This window comes from Corticium candelabrum, chromosome 21, assembly GCF_963422355.1.
Source record: "Corticium candelabrum chromosome 21, ooCorCand1.1, whole genome shotgun sequence".
Lineage (NCBI taxonomy): Eukaryota > Metazoa > Porifera > Homoscleromorpha > Homosclerophorida > Plakinidae > Corticium > Corticium candelabrum.
The window spans coordinates 2,901,162-2,922,062 of record NC_085105.1 but is presented as its reverse complement, the minus strand read 5'-3'; the positions used below and the strand labels follow the sequence as shown (position 1 = coordinate 2,922,062).

At 42.0% G+C, this 20,901-nt stretch overlaps 6 protein-coding genes across 9 annotated transcripts; 3 read left to right on the top strand and 3 right to left on the bottom strand.

The window, feature by feature from the left end:
• Positions 1-62: 62 nt before the first annotated feature.
• LOC134196318 (2',5'-phosphodiesterase 12-like) lies at positions 63-1,742 on the bottom strand. Its single transcript, XM_062665417.1, has one exon. It carries the CDS (start codon positions 1,679-1,681, stop codon positions 218-220), a length of 1,464 nt encoding a protein of 487 aa, XP_062521401.1. The 5' UTR covers positions 1,682-1,742; the 3' UTR covers positions 63-217.
• A 395-nt stretch (positions 1,743-2,137) lies between these two features.
• Positions 2,138-3,831, top strand: LOC134196467 (uncharacterized). 3 transcript variants are annotated; one of them, XM_062665602.1, is made up of 3 exons: positions 2,138-2,861; positions 2,933-3,449; positions 3,541-3,831. In XM_062665602.1, exons 1-3 carry the CDS (start codon positions 2,194-2,196, stop codon positions 3,754-3,756), a joined length of 1,401 nt encoding a protein of 466 aa, XP_062521586.1. In that variant the 5' UTR covers positions 2,138-2,193; the 3' UTR covers positions 3,757-3,831. The 3 variants fall into 3 exon arrangements, with proteins under 3 accessions (XP_062521586.1, XP_062521587.1, XP_062521585.1); XM_062665603.1 differs by having other exon boundaries at positions 2,933-3,474; positions 3,541-3,749; XM_062665601.1 differs by having other exon boundaries at positions 2,139-2,861; positions 2,933-3,479.
• A 956-nt stretch (positions 3,832-4,787) lies between these two features.
• Positions 4,788-6,154, bottom strand: LOC134196842 (2',5'-phosphodiesterase 12-like). The gene has a single exon (XM_062666063.1). The coding sequence runs from the start codon at positions 6,152-6,154 to the stop codon at positions 4,943-4,945; it is 1,212 nt and encodes a 403-aa protein (XP_062522047.1). The 3' UTR covers positions 4,788-4,942.
• A 1,151-nt stretch (positions 6,155-7,305) lies between these two features.
• Positions 7,306-9,090, bottom strand: LOC134196370 (2',5'-phosphodiesterase 12-like). The gene has a single exon (XM_062665476.1). The coding sequence runs from the start codon at positions 9,030-9,032 to the stop codon at positions 7,569-7,571; it is 1,464 nt and encodes a 487-aa protein (XP_062521460.1). The 5' UTR covers positions 9,033-9,090; the 3' UTR covers positions 7,306-7,568.
• Positions 9,091-9,813: 723 nt separating this feature from the next.
• Positions 9,814-17,332, top strand: LOC134196267 (uncharacterized). Of its 2 annotated transcripts, none has more exons than XM_062665360.1 (18): positions 9,814-10,146; positions 12,656-12,764; positions 13,062-13,159; positions 13,237-13,298; positions 13,784-13,863; positions 13,925-13,944; positions 14,019-14,116; positions 14,180-14,278; positions 14,332-14,387; positions 14,446-14,699; positions 14,772-14,842; positions 15,079-15,148; positions 15,210-15,271; positions 15,333-15,453; positions 15,520-15,669; positions 16,280-16,350; positions 16,414-16,489; positions 16,617-17,332. In XM_062665360.1, exons 2-18 carry the CDS (start codon positions 12,718-12,720, stop codon positions 17,111-17,113), a joined length of 1,932 nt encoding a protein of 643 aa, XP_062521344.1. In that variant the 5' UTR covers positions 9,814-10,146; positions 12,656-12,717; the 3' UTR covers positions 17,114-17,332. The 2 variants fall into 2 exon arrangements, with proteins under 2 accessions (XP_062521344.1, XP_062521343.1); XM_062665359.1 differs by lacking the exon at positions 9,814-10,146 and adding an exon at positions 12,523-12,599.
• LOC134196268 (fibrinogen C domain-containing protein 1-like) lies at positions 17,136-20,871 on the top strand. Its single transcript, XM_062665361.1, has 2 exons — positions 17,136-17,229; positions 17,344-20,871. The coding sequence occupies exon 2, from the start codon at positions 19,641-19,643 to the stop codon at positions 20,556-20,558; it is 918 nt and encodes a 305-aa protein (XP_062521345.1). The 5' UTR covers positions 17,136-17,229; positions 17,344-19,640; the 3' UTR covers positions 20,559-20,871.
• The last annotated feature ends 30 nt before the right edge of the window (positions 20,872-20,901 follow it).

Sequence of the window (20,901 nt, the reverse complement as noted above, 5' to 3'; positions counted from 1 at the left end):
CAAAATTTTACTCAACTGACTGGTTAGTTTTCAGGCACAGCTCCAGAGCCCCAACATGAGTGTGCACAAGTAATATCAATATATTAAGAATAACACATGAATGAATTTTACGCGTACATACCAAATATTGAAGTCATACAGTAAATAAACCAGATGAATCTTACTTAAAACAGCCAAGTATCCTACCTGTCAATATAGTCAACTGCATGTCAAATGTTTACACCATCTCTACATCAACACCAATGGCCAAATGATCAGAACCGAAACGAGACGAAGGCAAAACAAATTTGCCATCTTGCTCTAGCTCTTCTTCAGTAGGCAAAGGGATGCACTGCAAGACAGAAAAATAACTGTTGACATAGACGTAGTCTAAAAGGAACTGAGTGTGATCCAGAACACATGAGTAGCGAGGGGTGCCAGTCGCATTGGTCAAACGTAGAGAATGATGCAGATGAATTTGATCCTTGGTGCCTTTTCCGAGTTGAAATTTACCTTCATTGATATATCGGTACGTGTCTGAATTGGGTTGGTTGTTGAGGTCACCAGCGAATACTATACCTGCACCTTCTAATCCGAGTTCTTTCCGCATGAGGTCAATGCAGTGAAATATGATATACACTTGAATGAGTGGGACAAATTCGAAATCAACTGTCCAATAGAGATGCGTATTAAGAACCATGAATGATCTTGCTCCATTGCTAAAGATCACTACTTGACACACGTGATCTAGACTGCACACCAACTGGAACACATCCGCAAAGTGCCTTTGTAAGATAACACGCAAACTACTAAATGCATTGTCACTGATCAAGACATCCTTCATAATAATGATTGACGACTGTTTGAGTTGAATTTTATCAGTTCGATAAAACATGGCAAGACCTTCTCTAAACTCGTTGGGTTTTGAAGTGAACACTCCTTCATATCCAGCAGCATTTAATGCCGGTTGAAGGTAGGTGGTGTAGACATTTGGTCCAACCTCCTGGAAACACAAAATGTCACCATGGTAACGCTTCACTTCTTTGAGAACTAATTGCTGACGGAAGCTCTCCTCCAAGACATGAGTGGCACAGTACCTGTAGTCGGCAGGACTATCTCTACGAAGGTATGCATCAAACAGAATGTTATAGGTGATGATTCGGAGCTGATCACGTGACTGAAGAAAGTCAGCGGTGGTGTGATGGCGTTGGCTCATGCCCCCATATTTGGGACCTTCGGCAATAGCATATTCACTGATCACTTCACGAGGCCCATCTTCCTGCCCAGCACATGGAACACACTTGACCTTGATCTTCCGACCCACGTGCTCAGACTCGGGAATGAAAGTCAAACCCTCACTCACTTTCATCCAGCGTTGATCATCAGATATTTCAACAAACCATTCCCACTGGTATGCTGGCAGACTACACCCACCAGGTGTCATTATGGGTATTACCTCAAAGCCCGCCATTGGGATACCAGAGAGCCTCAGATTGCTGATATTAGTGGAAACACAGGCTTTCCTACTGTCGTCATCCGTGCCAGTAGCATTACAAGCATTCTTAGTTGGTGCTGGCCGTTCTGGTGCAACATAAGAATGACAACCACGACTCCGTGTCTGGTCTGTTTGTGATACAACATCTGAAGATGAAAGATCATCCTCCAGAACGGTAGCTATAGACGCAGAAAGGCTGCCTGACATCACAGAATGTTATGACCGTTGATAAAATGACGGAGCCTCTACTTATCAGTCTACCAAACTACCGGGGAAGTTAAGTTCGCGAGATGTCCCGGATAATCTGAACATCTGTAGGGCGTGTACCTATTGATGCCTCGAACTTCCAGACCAGAGTGCGCGCGAAACGCCAGAACTCTACTCTGGACTGTATGGAACGCCGACTGTCGCAAAAATACCGTTCAGTGAGAGCAGGAGCATACTGTAGAGCGTGAGCAGTTTACAAGAGGAAGCCAAAATAGCGCTTCTTCTAAGAGAGCTTGCTGATATCAACCGCCTTAAAGAGAGCGTGCTGATATCAACCGCCCTAACTAAGAGAGCTTGCTGATATCAACCGCCTTAAAGAGAGCTTGCTGATATCAACCGCCTTAAAAGAGAGCGTGCTGATATCAACCGCCCTAACTAAGAGAGCTTGCTGATATCAACCGCCTTGACTAAGAGAGCTTGCTGATATCAACATCAATTTATGCACATGTACTATGATGGACACCACAGGCAGCTTGATGGTCGACTGTCTCTCTTTCTTGCAAGACGTTGTTGCCAATTACTCATCAGGAGATTGGAACTACGGAGATTCTTTACGGCAAAGAGGTGAAGGAATCTTTTCTAACTTCTTGGCATTAGGTTTTCCGCAAGACGCAATAGACACGTTGTTGCCCGTAATTGTGTCTCTTCGCGTCAGAGAGGACGTAGATAGAGACAGTTTCTTACTGGAAAGAACGACATCTGGTAGAGGTCGTCCTAAATTTGAACTGGCAGAAGAGCAATTGCAGTATTTTCTTGACCATGGATTTTCAGTCGTCGACATCGCGAAAATGCTTAGAATTTCTAGGAGTACTGTTCACAGAAGAATATCTCAGTTTGGGCTTACAGGGCCAAGAACATTCTCCAATATAGGTGATGAAAAGTTTGACGACGTTGTACGAAGCATTCAGAACTACTTTCCTAATTACGGTGAGAAACTACTAGAAGGCCATCTTGTTGCCAGAGGTCTCAAAGTCCAGAGAAGAAGACTGCGCGAGTCTCTTCACAGAACCGATCCTGTTGGAGTAGCTATTCGCCGCCATTTAGCTATTATGAGGAGGAAATACCGTGTGCCTCGTCCGAACGCACTGTGGCATATCGACGGCAACCACAAACTGATAAGGTAGATATAGCATATTTATTGTATGTATATATATATATTACTCTATTTATAACTGTATTATTGTTATAAAGATGGCGACTTGTAATTCATGGAGGCATTGACGGATTTAGCCGACTACCCGTTTATCTGACATGTTCTAATAACAACCGTGCAGACACTGTACTAGAGGCTTTTCTAGGAGCTACAAATCAGTTTGGTTTGCCATCACGTGTCAGATGTGATCATGGTGGAGAGAACGAAAAGGTCGCGCAGTTTATGTTGACACACAGGAACAGAGGTCCTGGTCGAGGTAGTGTCATTACCGGAAAGAGCGTGCACAACACAAGAATAGAACGTTTTTGGAGAGATCTATTTCAAGGATGCACAGGCCTGTACTATAATCTGTTCTATGCTATGGAAGACGATGGACTCCTCAACGCTTCTGACCATACCCATTTGTACTGTTTGCACAACGTCTTTCTTGCACGCGTAAACAGTAGTCTCCGTATATATGCCAACGCTTACGCTGAGCACAAACTGCGTACAGAACATAATCAAAGTCCAATTCAGCTGTGGATAAGAGGGCAAATACAAGACCAAAGTGTTGACGTTAGCGAACCAATGACTCCTATAAGTCTCGTATTTATATATAGTTCCAGTTTCATTCCACTGCAACTATCTTTAAAATGTATTTGTGTAGGAAGAACTAGCAGTCTACGGCATAGATCCTTATGGACCACTCCCTCAAGTCTTACAGACAAGCAATGATGTTGTTGTTCCATCTGTTGACGTCCGTTTGTCTCATGAACTAGTAGAAGACATACAACAGCGATTTAACCCATTAAGAGACAGTGACTCTTTGGGTGTTGACATTTTTTTTAGAGATTATGAATTATGTACAAAATTATATGTCTGATAGTGCATGACTGGCATTTCGTCGTAGTCAATGCAGTATACTGTACAGTAAAGTATATTCAAAAATGTATCTCGAAGTTCACATATTTTGTTTAGGTAGCTAACGATCGGATGGCCCGGCCATGTCGTGGTCCAACTAATTAAGAAACTAACTGCAAAGTGTTTGCAAATTGAAATTAACTAAGCTATTGCATTATATAAATTCAAAAATATTTTACCTCTAACTAGGATATATAACGCATAGTTACGGAGGCGTGGACAACACCTAAAACACGTGGACGGCTGTCTAGCAGTACACTCTCTGAATTAGTCGTGAATATGGAACGAACGAGTGCCCGCTATGTACGAGTGCAGAGAACAGACCGAGAACTTGACATTCCTCTCGAAGATGATGGATCGGTAGCAATCTCAACGATTCAGGTAAACAGATTTCAGTTGCAACTAAAAAACAGTTAGTTTAGTACGTACTAAAAACCTAAAGCCATGCCGTGTGATACGAGTTTGCTACCACTCCGCTTGATGTGGGGTCTTTGGATGTCCCATTTGCATTGGCACTTCTTATTTTTGCTCTAGATATGATGGGATTGAAATGCAGAAATTTAGTTTATTGCATCCACCAAATATTGCTAAGTAGTAAAACTGTTGCAATAATTTGAGAGCGTGGCGCAAGTTGTACAAGTTACACTCTAGATACAGTTTCGGACAATGAACTTGTACTGCAGTAATTAGTACCTGTTTGGTGCTAAATTGCCGAGTGACCAGGCTGTCAGGCGTTTAAACTATCTCTGGAAAGTTGATATATATTATGTGTTTTAAACCTTAAATGGTGCAATGTAGGGATGATGTATTGCTCAGTCTGTATGAGTGAATTCATGAAAGATGTCACAGCACACATGATCTTGTTTCTATTCTTTTTCCTACGAAAACTCTACGTGTTTCTCATTTTTTAAAAATGTTTTTGTACTTTTTTAATTACGTACTAAAACTGACTGGTTAGTTTTCAGGCACAGCTCCAGAGCCCCAAGATGAGTGTGCACAAGTAATATCAATATATTAAGAATAACACATGAATGAATTTTACGCGTACATACCAAATATTGAAGTCATACAGTAAATAAACCAGATGAATCTTACTTAAAACAGCCAAGTATCCTACCTGTCAATATAGTCAACTGCATGTCAAATGTTTACACCATCTCTACATCAACACCAATGGCCAAATGATCAGAACCGAAACGAGACGAAGGCAAAACAAATTTGCCATCTTGCTCTAGCTCTTCTTCAGTAGGCAAAGGGATGCACTGCAAGACAGAAAAATAACTGTTGACATAGACGTAGTCTAAAAGGAACTGAGTGTGATCCAGAACACATGAGTAGAGAGGGGTGCCAGTCGCATTGGTCAAACGTAGAGAATGATGCAGATGAATTTGATCCTTGGTGCCTTTTCCGAGTTGAAATTTACCTTCATTGATATATCGGTACGTGTCTGAATTGGGTTGGTTGTTGAGGTCACCAGCGAATACTATACCTGCACCTTCTAATCCGAGTTCTTTCCGCATGAGGTCAATGCAGTGAAATATGATATACACTTGAATGAGTGGGACAAATTCGAAATCAACTGTCCAATAGAGATGCGTATTAAGAACCATGAATGATCTTGCTCCATTGCTAAAGATCACTACTTGACACACGTGATCTAGACTGCACACCAACTGGAACACATCCGGAAAGTGCCTTTGTAAGATAACACGCAAACTACTAAATGCATTGTCACTGATCAAGACATCCTTCATAATAATGATTGACGACTGTTTGAGTTGAATTTTATCAGTTCGATAAAACATGGCAAGACCTTCTCTAAACTCGTTGGGTTTTGAAGTGAACACTCCTTCATATCCAGCAGCATTTAATGCCGGTTGAAGGTAGGTGGTGTAGACATTTGGTCCAACCTCCTGGAAACACAAAATGTCACCATGGTAACGCTTCACTTCTTTGAGAACTAATTGCTGACGGAAGCTCTCCTCCAAGACATGAGTGGCACAGTACCTGTAGTCGGCAGGACTATCTCTACGAAGGTATGCATCAAACAGAATGTTATAGGTGATGATTCGGAGCTGATCACGTGACTGAAGAAAGTCAGCGGTGGTGTGATGGCGTTGGCTCATGCCCCCATATTTGGGACCTTCGGCAATAGCATATTCACTGATCACTTCACGAGGCCCATCTTCCTGCCCAGCACATGGAACACACTTGACCTTGATCTTCCGACCCACATGCTCAGACTCGGGAATGAAACTCAAACCCTCACTCACTTTCATCCAGCGTTGGTCATCAGATATTTCAATAAACCATTCCCACTGGTATGCTGGCAGACTACACCCATCAGGCATCATCATCATGGGTACACCTCAAAGCCCGCCATTGGGATACCAGAGAGCCTCAGATTGCTGATATTAGTGGAAACACAGGCCTTCCTACTGTCATCATCCGTGCCAGTAGCATTACAAGCATTCTCAGTAGCTGCTGCATTCCAAGCATTCTCAGTAGGTGCTGGCGGTTCTGGTCCAACAGTGGAACAACAAACTTGACTCTGCGGCCGTATCTGGTCTGTCTTTGATACAACATCTGAAAATAGACTCAACCCAGTCTCTCTCCGCCCTCGTCATTCCCCGGATTGGAATGTTCATAATATGACGGAAATGTATACAAAGTATGTAGCTGTAGTAAGTGCACTAGGAATTAACGTCTGTCTGTCTGTCTGTGTAACAAAGAATGACATGGACAAGCTTTATGACTTTAATTAATGTACAGATCGAAGTCCACTAATATTTTAAGTATTTCGCTGTGAAGGGACTGGTTCATTAGAGAAGTTTAGGACGTGTACATGTAGAGAATCTGTAACAATAAAATAACCTGTCTGTCTGTTTATCTGTCTGTTTACTAGATCGTATAGCGTGTGTGGATGTATGACGGCAGTTGCCGCGCATGAGGGCCCAGGTCTCTAAAATTTAGTGTATTATTGGTTTGCTTAATTAAAAGGGGAGGGGCTGGCTGCACCTTTTTTTTATTACCAAACTAGTTGTACCGTATCCGTAGGTGGCGCCTAAACACGTCGCAGCGGAGTTTTCTGACCGTGTACTGAAACGCCGTGCCCAAGCTATACAATACGTATTTATTGAAACCCTGTCGTGGAAGTAAACATATGCAAACTTCCTAGTAATTTAGATTACGTATCTATGCCTGTTAGGTATAGTCGTCGTTTCGCGATCATGATCAAGACAATTGAAATGTACAGTATAACTATACACTGACTCAGTTCCGTGTAGCGACAGTGGTATGGTCTAGCTGTTGACCTTGAAATTGATATCAGCAAACATTGACTATAGCGTTAGATACAGCACAGTCTAGTAAGGATTGATCATCCTGTAGTACGGGACGTGTGAATAGTTAACCGTAGGTGGCATTCAGCTTCGAAAGGTGTGTTTTGGTTGTCGAGTACACACAATACGTAGCTACAATACAAAAGGATGGGGCAACGGAACTTCGTTCACACACACACACCACACACACACACACACACACACACACACACACACACACACACACACACACACACACACACACACATTTTCATTCTTCTTCTTCTTCTTCTTCTTCTTCTTCTTCTTCTTGTTTAATATTATTACACATACATACCAAATGTATATGGAAGTCATACAATACATAGACAATACCAAAATAACTAAAAAAACAGCCACTATTAAGTAAAGGTATACTACTTGTCAATATAGTCAACTGAATGAACTTCAATGTTCACACCATCTCTACATCAACACCGATAGCCAAATGATCAGAACCGAAACGAGATGAAGGCAAAACAAATTTGCCATCCTGCTCCAGCTCTTCTTCAGTCGGCAAAGGAATGGACTGCAAGACAGAAAAATGGCTGTCAACATAAATGTAGTCTAAAAGGGATTGCGAGTGATCCACAAGCCATGAATAGAGAGGGGTGCCAGTCGCATTGGTCAAATGTAGAGAATGATGCAGATAAATTTGATCCTTGGTGCTTTCCCCAAGTTGAAATTTGCCTTCATTGATATATCGGTATGTATCTGAATTGGGTTCATGGTTGAGGTCACCAGCGAATACTATACCTGCACCTTCTAATCCGAGTTCTTTCCGCATGACGTCAATGCAGTGAAATATGATATACACTTGAATGAGTCGGACAAATTCAGAATCAATGACAAAATAGAGATGCGTATTAAGAACCATGAATGATCTTGTTCCATTGCTAAAGATCACTACTTGACACATGTGATGTAGACTGCACACCAACTGGAACACATCCGGAAACTGCCTTTGTAAGATGACACGCAAACTGCTAAATGCATTGTCACTGATCAAGACATCCTTCATAATAATGGTTGACGACTGTTTGAGTTGAATTTTATCAGTTCGATAAAACATGGCAAGACCTTCTCTAAACTCGTTGGGTTTTGAAGTGAACACTCCTTCATATCCAGCAGCATTTAATGCCGGTTGAAGGTAGGTGGTGTAGACATTTGGTCCAACCTCCTGGAAACACAAAATGTCACCATGGTAACGCTTCACTTCTTTGAGAACTAATTGCTGACGGAAGCTCTCCTCCAAGACATGAGTGGCACAGTACCTGTAGTCGGCAGGACTATCTCTACGAAGGTATGCATCAAACAGAATGTTGTATGTAATGATTCGAAGCTGATCACGTGACTGAAGAAAGTCAGCGGTAGTGTGATGGCGTTGGCTCATGCCCCCATATTTGGGACCTTCGGCAATAGCATATTCACTGATCACTTCATGAGGCCCATCTTCCTGCCCGGCACATGGAACACACTTGACCTTGATCTTCCGACCCACATGCTCAGACTCAGGAATGAAAGTCAAACCCTCACTCACTTTCATCCAGCGTTGATCATCAGATATTTCAACAAACCATTCCCACTGGTATGCTGGCAGACTAGACCCACCAGGTGTCATTATGGGTATTACCTCAAAGCCCGCCATTGGGATACCAGAGAGCCTCAGATTGCTGATATTAGTGGAAACACAGGCCTTCCTACTGTCGTCATCCGTGCCAGTAGCATTCCAAGCATTCTTAGTTGGTGCTGGCCGTTCTGGTGCAACAAAAGAATGACAACCACGACTCCGTGTCTGGTCTGTTTGTGATACAACATCTGAAGATGAAAGATCATCCTCCAGAACGGTAGCTATAGACGCAGAAAGGCTGCCTGACATCACAGAATGTTATGACTGTTGATAAAATGACGGAGCCTCTAACTACCGGGGAAGTTAATTCGCGAGATGTCCCGGATAATCTGAACATCTGTAGGGCGTGTACCTATCGATAGCCTCGAACTTCCAGACCAGAGTGCGCGCGAAACGCGTGAACTATAGTCTGGACTGTACAGTACTAACAGGATTTCGGAAATAGCCTTCTAAGCCAATCAGCTCCTCATAGCCGGAATGTCGGTTGGAAATTCTGATTGGTTTAGCAGTAATTGGTTATGCTAAGTGCACTAGCGCTGATTGCGCTCGTGTGAAACCCGCGTGGGCAACTAAGTGCACGCCAGAGCCGTGATGAAGACTCTGGTGCACGCACACATCTTAGTTTAGTTTCAGCTTCAGTTCTTTGATATTTTCAAGCTTGCGGTGACAGAACATGCACAGCAGCGTCGCTAGACCATCATCTTTGACAACTGGTCGAGTGATAGTCTCGCCAGTCGAGCGGTTAGACTAGCTAGCGATCTGCCAAAGAATCAAAAAGTCGTCGTTTCATGCCGTCCACCAAGATATCGCCGCAAACACTGCAGACGTCTCTTCTTTGTTCATGAGATTTCATGGCCTTTACAAATGATATGTTGATCTAGGTAAAACGATCCTACGCTATTAGACTACCATTTAGCATCGCTAGCAATTGATAAATACTTCCGAAATCATTTTAGTATCGACTTGGTCCAGACTAGAGTTCGCGCGCTTCGCGCGCTCTCTGGTCTGGAAATTCGAGGCTAACCTCAGCTCGTCTTACAAGGTATCGTTGACAACTGATCTATTCTCTGTTTTTTGCGTGCTTTCCAACCTTAGAGAGATCTAGATACGCTTGCAGGAAGCCAAGTAAAACGGTCAACTATGACGTTCGTCCGCCGGTAGCTTCGACTATTTGTATTTCGCCCAACATATAGAGCGGAGCGAATTTAACCTACTTGGTTCTTGGATGTGCCTGCACTATTGCTTTCTTCAGAACTTCTTGTCAAGGTGGAATCTTCTCGTGTTTGGAGGTGCAGGACGAGGTCAAAGTGACGATGATTATGACGGTTTCCGGTCATTTTGACTCGCGATGTAGTCGTACAAGGTGAGTGTTATTGGCATTTGTTGTAAAGCATGTGCAAGACTGTCGTTAGCACATACATTTTGACGAGGAATTGGTTACATTGGGGCTTGCTGGGTATGAGTTTTCGTGGGCTAATAATACGTACTTTGTTAGGAGCGTTCAAAGTAAGCGACATTCTTTTGCTCCTTACATTTTGCCCAACTGATTTTCGTCTCTTTATCTGCATGAACGCAGAGTAGAAGAGTTGCTTCGGTCGCGCGTGCACTTCCCTAAGCCGTCAGGTCCCGCCAGCACCATGCAAACTACCGCCGTATCAAGGCTATCGAGCAGGACTCATGACAGATGGCAGCCAGATTTGGGCGTGACTTGTGGTGTCAGGGCGGTGCTGCTACGCGCCATCTAGATATTGCATGTGTTTTCACGAATTAGTGGACAATCGTTCGGACAATATGTGTAACATACGTGTAGAGGCTCTAACTTGAAGATGTTTAGTGGTGTAATGTGTACACTGCAGTAATACACGTACAATACATAATGGTGACTTCAAAGCAGTACATGCATGTGTACAGTATTGTGGTATACAGTGTGTAACACAATAGTAATTACGTAATTAAGTGTATTGCTACGTTACTTGAAAATAGTAACTCTTATTTAACTAAAGTTGTGTAGGAAGATGGTTCAAAATGTCTGAAAAAATAATTTGGCTCATACCTACTAGCAATGTTCTCAGATATCTCTCTCTCTCTCTCTCTCTCTCTCTCTCTCTCTCTCTCTCTCTCTCTCTCTCTCTCTCTCTCTCTCTCTCTCTCTCTCTCTCTCTCTCTCTGTATGTATGTAGGTGAAGCCACAATGGTCAAGAAGTGCCTCTTGTTGTCACTGGGTGCTAACTGGCAGTCTCACACAGATCAATATCTCTCCTAGGCTATGGGCATCTGCATGCTGTAATTACAATTGCGTATCGTACTAGTTTGTTGCAATAGCGGTTTGCGCATACTGTACATGTCTTAGAAATATTCAAGCACAGTAACTGATGTACGTAGCTAGTCTAGGCCGTACGTACGTACCGTCGACATTCATGTTTTTGTGACTGGTTAATTAACTAGATATGTCTAGCGCAGAACCCTTGGTGTCTCTGGAAGCAGTTGGTACGGAGTATTTGCACTTACACGTTGCAATAATTCTGTGAGGAAGTCTTGTATGTGTCCCCTTCTTGAGTTTGCGGCATAATTATGAGGCAGTCACAACAACTGGGGCACTGAGGCCATGTGTCAGTCAGATACTGAGGGCTTCTGTTCGACTGGAGCTACAATGTAGGGCAAAGCTCTGCCATGATAGGAATATGTGTGAGTGGTTGAACTCGAGAGATCTAGCTCTGTTATACGGGTCGCACTGTATGAGTATGCGGGACCTGTTCGAACATTAATTCTATGGTTGTTTGGTTGTGTGAGCGTGTGTCATCACACGCTGATCACGTGGACCGTAATAATCATGTATGCATATCGCAATCACGTGACTTCCCGGAAGTCGCCATCTTAGGGACAAACGTATTAACATGGCTAGAGTTGCTGTGTTTTCGGCTGCCACGATCGTAGAATTCAGGGAGCAACAAACGTTTTTAGTCTATACCAGCTATACTAACCAGTCAGGGACCAGAAACGCGTCATTTGAGCAACAGACGACGGGCAGCGTGGATCTCCAGCCTAGACAGACAGGACTGGAAGCCGTCGCAGCATTCGCGTGTTTGCTCTGAGCACTTTCTGTCTTGTAGAGCTGTCATTTTTAGTATGTTCTATAATAAAAGAGTAATCTATGCTACTCTGAACAATTCTAGGAAAGCCATCCTTTGTGTATATATGACTCAACTAGCCCTGACTGGGTACTGTACCATCTGCAAGGATGGGTTATGTTGCTACGAGCACTTCCAGTAGAGAGAGATTTGTTCGTCTCAAGAGAAGGTCTAGTACACCTAACAGCATACAATCATCTACAACATCATGTTACTCCAATTCATGTCGGGAATGACTTCCGGCTCCTCCGTCTACAGTTGAGCCTCCGTTCTACCTGTTTTTAGGCCCGCAGGTACAACTTTCTCCTCGTATCGCTTCTGCGATTCAACAGAGAGACTTTTAGACTTCTGTTCCATAATCTCTATTCTAAGAATTAGCTTTATCGCACTCGACCATCAGACTAAGAAATCACGGCAAACTCGCGAATTCACCGATAAAATTCGGTTTAAATCTTTCGCAATTAGTATACTGTCGTTGTACTATCTAACACGCAGTCGAACGTCCTTGAAATGTTGTACAAGCCGCCCTCGCAAAGAGAGATACCTGCAGAGGACAGAAGCTTGGCCCCTAAAATGGCGGCAAATACGGGTACTACAGGGAACGCCTACTCCTCGACCCTGCACGCACTATCTCTATTGTCGATGGGAAACGCTAGTAGTTTAACGAGAGGAAAAAGAACAATATCTAGTACGAATTTACTTGTAAAGATTTTGTTTAGTTTGAACTTCCGTTGTTTTTTGTAGGTCGACAATCTGAGCGTCATGATTCTTCGGGCTTGAGAAATATCTACAGTGTGTATGACAGAATGGCGTTGCTTTCTCCTGGAGACAAGTTTATTGATCAAGCGACATTGTTAGTGCATGACCTGCAGGTGTCTGTATGCCTGTTTTTTCCTTGTTTGCTCAACCTTGTGTGGTTGGGGTCTGTGATTAATTAATTCATGTAATTTTCTTTTTTTGTTTTTATTGTTTACTTCTGTCGTTGTCTTTGTGTCTGTCTGTTTGTTCGTGTGTCCGTGTGATTGTTTGTCTGTTTGTGTATCTGTCTGTGTCTGTTTGTTTGCCCATTTTATTGGTTACGTTTTATTTGTTTTTATCATTTGTCAACTCTGAAAGTAGTTTATTAACTTTCTTTTATTGATTCCTGTAGTTTACAGTATTTTCCACTGGATGGTTTGTTAGCAAAGAGATTGTTTGTTGTGTTTGACACAAAGAAGACAGGTTACATTGACCTCGAGGAATTTCAAAGTGTGTACATCTTATAATTTCTTTATGATTTTGTTTATTGTACTCATTCACAATAATTATGGATGTTAACTGATTAGATGGCTTGGCTCTTTGTCTTCATGGGACACATGAAGAAAAATGCAAGATGATCTTTGACATGGTAGAGTAACACAATGACAATCATAAATGTTTGTATCTTATCAGTTTATACACAAACGTGTATGCTGTGTTGGAGTCAATATTTAATAAATTTTGTTTTACTCTTTATGTATTGAGTGAGTCTTTATGTGTATCTTTTTTGGAATTGGTTGGTCGTGTATTGTGTTTGACTCTTTGTCTGTCTGTTTGTAAGCCTGCATACTTGTCTGAGTAGGAGTTTGTATTTGTTTGTTTGTTAATGTCATAATCTGCTGTTAATGACTTCACTAGCTGACAAGTTTAAATTACTATTTGTTGAAGTTTAACTGCTCAATGTAAGACAAAAGGAATTGTTTGATGAGATGACATGGCAGCAAGTAATTTTCTGATTTAGTGGTTGTGTTTCTGAGTAACTTTTTGTTGTTTGGATGTTGGAGCAGCAAACGTAATTGATTAGATGGTCTATTAATGGATTGTTTTTGTTAATAAGGTTTGTATTAATTGCAGTGCAATTTGGATGGTTCTGATGGTGTGTCACCTGATGAGCTGTATTCTGTGTTGGTATCATGTGTGTCAGCTTCCCACAAGTATAATTTTTAGATAATCAGAATGAACTAAATCTGTTTACAATATTTTTTGTCATCTTAGGATTCAGAATATCTACTACGGTATTTCTGTGACCAACTAGTTTGAGACAGTGATGACTGATTGTGTGTTGGGAATGATTGATGTGGTTCTGTAGGCTCCAAGAACTCTATTGATTCATTGGACTTAGTTGATAGCCAAAAGCAAGTTCGGTATGTTGTAGAGCAAGCGTTCAAAATGCATGACAATGACAGGGTACTGATAGATTTGCTATACATTGTATGATGACGTTATTGTTGTGGTGTTTGAACTAATTAGACTGGAAAACTCTCATCTGAGAATTTCTATTTGTGGTTGAAGGAGAATCCTCTTCTTGTAGATTCTATATTCAGTCATGAAAGTTTCAAGCATCTTTCAGTAAACGTTTGAATTTTGACTCTGTGTTGTATTGTGACACGCTTTCTTTTTAGAGAGTCAGTCCAACTGGTTCTTTTTCCAAGAAATCAGTCAACAGACATCTGCACAGGTGGCTTGTGACTATGTATACTTAATAAGTTTAATTTCTTAGTTCTACTTTGTGTCAGTCAACGATGGATGGATAGCAAATCTCAGAGACAAGAATCACGTGATCTTGATACTGATGCAGCGGCAGTTTCCACTTCAAATGATTCTCTATTTTTGCTTAAATGGAATCGCATTGGTTCACCTGCAAATTCTAACACTTGCTGGCCTCAATACAGAGACAGGCACGCTGTATGTTGTCATCAGGGACTGTTCTATCTCATTGGAGGTAGAAACGGCGGAGTGTCATATTCTGACTTTTGGAAATGGGATCCAAGTGAGCAGCAAGTTGAACATTGCTATTGTGTGTCAGTCGTGACATTTATAGTAATGTAGTTGCTGTCATTAGACACAAGAGAATGGGAGATTTTGCAGAATGATTTGCCACTGTTACAAGGACACACGGCTGTTGTAATACAAGTGAGTAATGCACAGTGCTTTTACTGATCAGTGATTATTGGTTGTGGTTGTGACTATGTTAAACATGAAGTAAATGCCAATAAGAGGATTGTTTGTTCTTTTTTAATTAATGAGTTAATTGCTAAGTACTGTACTGTTGGAAGATTTATTAGTTGCAATAATAGTATTTCTTAAACTGTAAACTTTTCAGTATTTTTGATAATTGTAGTACAGCTGAATATGTTGGTTGTGTGCAGAATAGTCTAGTGGTGTTTGGTGGGCAGTTTTCTATGGATCCTCACTGCTGTCTTTGCATGTATAATTTTGGTAAGATGTTTTTGGGATTTTGGTAGTCCACACTCTTGGAAATCTGGTTACTGTTTGACAGACACAGCAGAGTGGATTGTAAATAAGCAACTCCAGTTGACGTCTACGTTACAGATGTGGCAAGTAAATTGATTGGTGCAAGTGTGTTTAATGATAATTAACATGCAGAGCTATTTGTTTTCAGCGACCAACCAATCGTTCTTTCCATGTTGCAGTCATTCATCAATCGGACATGTGTATGTATGTTCATGGGGGATGTATCGAATTGAAAGGGATTACAAACGAAGTATGGAAATTCTTTCCAGGTCTGCTTAATTGACAGATTGCAGTCATTGGAGATTGTTGATCTATTAAATTCTGACCAATGTTAGAGATTATGGTGTGGCAACAGGTGAAAGATGAAAGTGGGACAGCTCCCTCTCTTTGTCATCACTCAGCAGTCATTCACAGGGAGGCAATTTGGATTCATGGAGGGACAGCTCCTTCTGGAATTTCATCAGCTACCTGGCGTTTGCCGTTTGGTATGTATTTGTTGCAGAAATTTCTTTTTGGGTGTGTTTCTAAGAGGCATGGGTCATTGTATTTGTGCTTGGCAACTTGTAGATTGTCCGATAACTATTTCACCACACATGGATAGTCAGTAGCTGTAGATACTGCTGGATATTTTTTACAGTGAGTGTATCGCCGGATCACAGAAAGTTTTTGCAACAAAATGAATTTGGCGTTTCTCAGACATGAATTTAACTAACACAGTGACATAGAGAACAATTTATAAATTTTGCTTTTGCTAGGATTTGAGTCTTGGACTGCATGCTGATGAATTCCAGTATCATTTACCATAATTTACTACGAGGTTACTCTGACAGAATAAAATTTGCTGATGCTATAGAGAGAGATATTTGTCTGATACCAACAGTCAATTTCTGATGGGTCTGCAGTTCTACTGCATGGGGTAATTCTTCTATTTTTACAATTGGCAGTCTTGTTGAATTGAGTGTAATTGAGTTATACATTAATTTAAGCTGCCTACTAAATTTAATGTCTATAATGCTTGTACAGTAGTTTTCTACTGCCAGTCAGTACTTTCTTTTAAATTGTGCTGAGACTAAGCAACTAAATGTGTGTGCTTAGAGACTATGCAGTGGGAGCATATCAGTACATCATGTCCTGGTCCTGCTTTGTACAGCCACACAGCAAATAAGGTGTGTAGAAATAATCAGTTGAGATTTCAGTCTCACATTGATGTTTGACTATATTTGCTGTAGGTGAAGGCATGCATGGTTGTTATAGGTGGAAAAACAAAAGCTACTTGGAATGATAGGGTGTGGCTGCTTCACTTTGGTAATGATCTTTGTGTCTGTGGTGTATTATGTATTGTGCATGTGTGCTTGTGCATATCGCGTGCACATTTGTGTTGTGTTAGGGTTGAGAAATTGAATCAAATATAGCATGTTTGTAATTACTTTAGATACCCATATATGGTCAACTGTGGACAACACTGGTAGTAGTCCGCCATTTCCTTTTATGGATCATTCGGTCACAACTTTAACAGGGAATGCAACATCGTTTCTATTCCCTGTTGCACAAGACAGATCCACAGCCAATAAAAGGCAAAGACAGGGCACGTTATCTCTCCAAAGCAGCACTGCTGACTGCAAATCTGATAAATCAATGTTATCCTTGAACGATTGTGATGTTGAATTGTTGGACATGGCTTCTGTTGCGCTCCCTGGATCTGTCAGTGGAGATGATATGTTCGACGGATTGAAACCAGTTAAAACTCAGACAGCTCAGTCTTTGGGTTCTCAAGAAGCAGCGATGGAGCATGCAATCCCAAGTGATCCAAGAATGGGTACACTTCTTGGAAGTCACACAGGAATGTATTTGTTTGGAGGGAAAACTAGTCATTATGGTGATAGTTTTGGACCATTAAGTATATGGCATGTTTCCCTACAGAGATTTTAATCTCATTCAGAGTATTTCATCCAGCTTTCTAAGGATTAGTAGAGAACAGTGGCATGTCTATGCTGAACAAATCCAGTTGTGCAAGTGAACGGCTGTAGGAATTGCAGCAGCATAAGGTTTGGACGTTCTTTCATTAATAATTTGCAGAGCAACTGCTTTATTTGAATTACTCAATTTTTTTATTGAACACATTAAATTACATATCACGCGTAGCGAGGTTTGTTTGCTAGAGCACAAGGGACAGGCAACGTGGACGTTTTGATCATTGTGGATGGTACATTGTGAGACAATGTATTCACTGTAATTCATTGTGGTGGTTGAAGTTTATTTCAACACAACTCTAGGCAAACAAGAGACGGCTGCTGGTCATGCAGCAGGGGCAGATGCAGAATCCAGAGAGATGGGTCTGTGCACAGTCACAAACGTTAGACTGCAACTATTTCGGAGAAGCAGAACAAGGTGAAGTCTTTAGTAGTAGACTTTGACAGCAACAAAAAATAGCGTTTGGTGAATGCATGCATCAAAACGAACAGGTGACTAGATACGCGACTCAGACAGCTCGAGCGCAACAGGTGCTTTTTAGCAAGCTGTCCGGTATTCCTTGTGCGCAGATTCAAAAGGTCGAGTTTTTCAGAGATTTTACACGAGTCTCGGAGATTTTACTGTAGCTTAAAAATTTATGTTAGTACTACTGAACGGAATCTGGTTGAAGCAGGAATGACTTTCTCAAAGAATGAAAATAAAGAATGTATTAGGAATCAAAACATTGTTCTAGAACACTGTCACGTTTGTGGTCCAGACTTACTTTGCAGAGTACGTTTGTTTGTGCTCTTGTGGATGTGATGTTGTTTACTTCTGGTACGAGTGTCTGTCTTTCTGTCTATCTGAGGCTGTTTTGACACAGAGGCCATATTTTTGGTAAGAGATTGCGTGAGTATTGGTTGGATCCGACTACGGAAAATCATGTTAGTAACCTAGAGCGTGTTCACACCGGGCCTATTATTAGTTTGGCGTTAGTGCACTAATGCCACTCGTTCACACCGGTCCTAATCATGATTACTGTGTAGTGTAACGCCGTTCTAGTAGTATTACACGCATTAGTGGCGTTAGTGGTTGCACGTGACTTTGGCACGTGATGTAGTATAGGAAGAGCATGCCCCGATGTTTCTGATGTGGTCTTCATAGTTAGCGGTGTGAACGCGCTCGCGTTAATGTTGGCCTGTAGATAGCCTAGTCCAGATGTCGGTGTGAACCCTAGACTAGCAGTGCCGCAAAATGCATGAGCCCGTTGCAAAAGGGATCATCTAGAACTAACAATTTTATGAGTGTACGCTTGCAATAGTACATGAAGCAAAAGACGCTTTTTGTAATCGCCCTGTGCTAGAATACGGGTACCGCACGTGGCACTACGAACTGTCGGTTCTCACAGTTTACTATTTTTAGTTGGACATGTGATCGATGATCTTTGCATTAGCTCATGCTGTCTACTGCCGTTTCTGTGCACCCAAGTATGAATAGGCACGCCGCAAGAGGTATTATAAATTTTGAGACTATCCGTCTAAATCTGTCAAGACTGTGTGTATACCAGTAGACTTTTGCGTGAGAGCGGGTGCACGTCCACCGGTCACCCTTCTGCATTCGTTCCCGATGCAGTACTAATCAATCTTTATAACCAGATCTAGGCACTGCACGAGTCTTGAAATATATGCTGAGACAGTGAGTACGTATTGTAGTCTAGAACGTCCACTGTTTTCAGTGATTTGTCAAAGTTTTCGAGACTGTCTCAGCTTCATACGGACTGCATAGCCAATTTTCAGAAACAAGCGGCAAGGTTAAACCGTCGTCTGGGCTTGCTGTATGAGCAGCGGAACTCTTGGACTAAGATCAGATTGGCATGAAGGCTCTTCCCCGTCTCTAGCGTTATCTGCATGTGCTTTCGCTGGAAGGGCGCCTTATTTGCTCCAGCTAGTGACCGGAGACCGGCGCACACCGTAACACTGATTTGACGCTTATTTAGCTAGAGATCAGGACTACCGTTTATGCGGGATCCTTGAGACTTCCATTCTACAAAGGCATTCGCGGTATCTCGATCTAGGTGAATTACAAACGGCAGATCTTGTCATACGCACACCTGCAAAGACCTCTACGGGGCCTGGGGCGCAGTATGCCCCATTGCCTTCAGCTTTCTATGCCTTGCCTGTGGACTTGCAGGTTTGAAAGACGACTTTCTTTAGGAAGGGATGGTTGCAGCCGGTTGCATGATGTCTGAACACGGAGAGTTGCTGATTTGATGGTGTTAATTGTCTGACAACTGTTTATCAGGTACGAACTCTAGGAAATGATCGACGTTCGTTGCGCCAAACAACGACACTCCCGTGATTGTAAGAACAAAACCCGGCGAGGTCAAGTCGTACTATACGGTACACACGAGTGTCGGGTTTTGTAATTCATCATCCAAGCAAAAATCAGAGACCAAGTTACAGTACGTGCACTTGTATCAGCTAGGTCGACCAGGTGAACTGGCAGTATGAGGATGCAGCTCGCTTTGATGATTACTCTACCAATCGTCGCCACGGCTTTGACCCACATCGGAGGAGACGGAGACGTAAACGTAACAGCAACGGGAAACATTCATCTTAGTGCAACAAGTGTTACCGTCAACGGTAGACCTCTAGACGCTGGACAGAAAGGAGACGTAGGGGCTGCAGGTCCGCCAGGAAAACCAGCTCCGGACGCATGCCATTGCTGTGATCGTTTGGCAGCTTTAGAGTTAGAGCTAGCGCGAGTGGGTTTGGCAACGTCACTTTCTAGAAACTGCAAAGAAATTTTGTCGACTGGATATCGTCGCAGCGGTGTGTACACTGTTGATCCTCGTGATGGTTTGGGGGCTTTTAAGGTGTATTGTGACATGACGACGGATGGAGGTGGTTGGACTGTCTTTCAGAGAAGACAAGATGGATATGTCGATTTCTATCGCAATTGGGCAGATTACAAAGCTGGTTTTGGTGATCTGAATGGAGAATTTTGGTTGGGATTGGATAAGATACATCGTCTTACTGCTACAAACCAAACGCTTAGGTTTGATATGAAAGACTTTGAAAATGAAGAACGGTATGCGCTCTACAGTACTTTCGCTGTGGGAAAAGAAGCTGCTGGATACAAGCTGACCGTTGGGCAATACAGTGGCAATGCTGGCGATTCATTCGCATCTTATCACAACGGAATGAAATTTTCAACTAAAGACCAGGACAATGACTCAACTTCAAGTAATTGTGCTGCTACTTGGTTTGGTGGATGGTGGTACAATAACTGTCATCACTCTAATTTGAACGGGAAATATTTAAAGGGAAGTTCTGCTAATTCGGTTGGTGTTAATTGGAAGCATTGGAAAGGATTTACGTACTCACTGAAATTTACTGAAATGAAAACAAGACCAGCGGTGTGAAGCCAAACCAGCAATTCAAAGAACAACAGACAAATGCACCTAAATTTAATTTCGATCTAACTAAAGTCAATTTTTGTGAGTGAAGTTTTAGTGCAGCAGTAGAGTTAGGGACATGAAATTTACAAGGGCAGCAGGTAAATTGCTTTTGACATGTGATGTGATCATTAGTAGCTAGCTAAATTAGTGTTTGTTCATTTAAATTTACATGGTAACGAACCTAACAAGATGTCTGCAGCATCTTCATCGAAGCCGCTTTGGCGCAACCAACGACAACAATTCGCTTTTTTGTTGATATTAAATAAAAGTTCTATGAACCGTATGACTGTACTGTATGATTTTGACG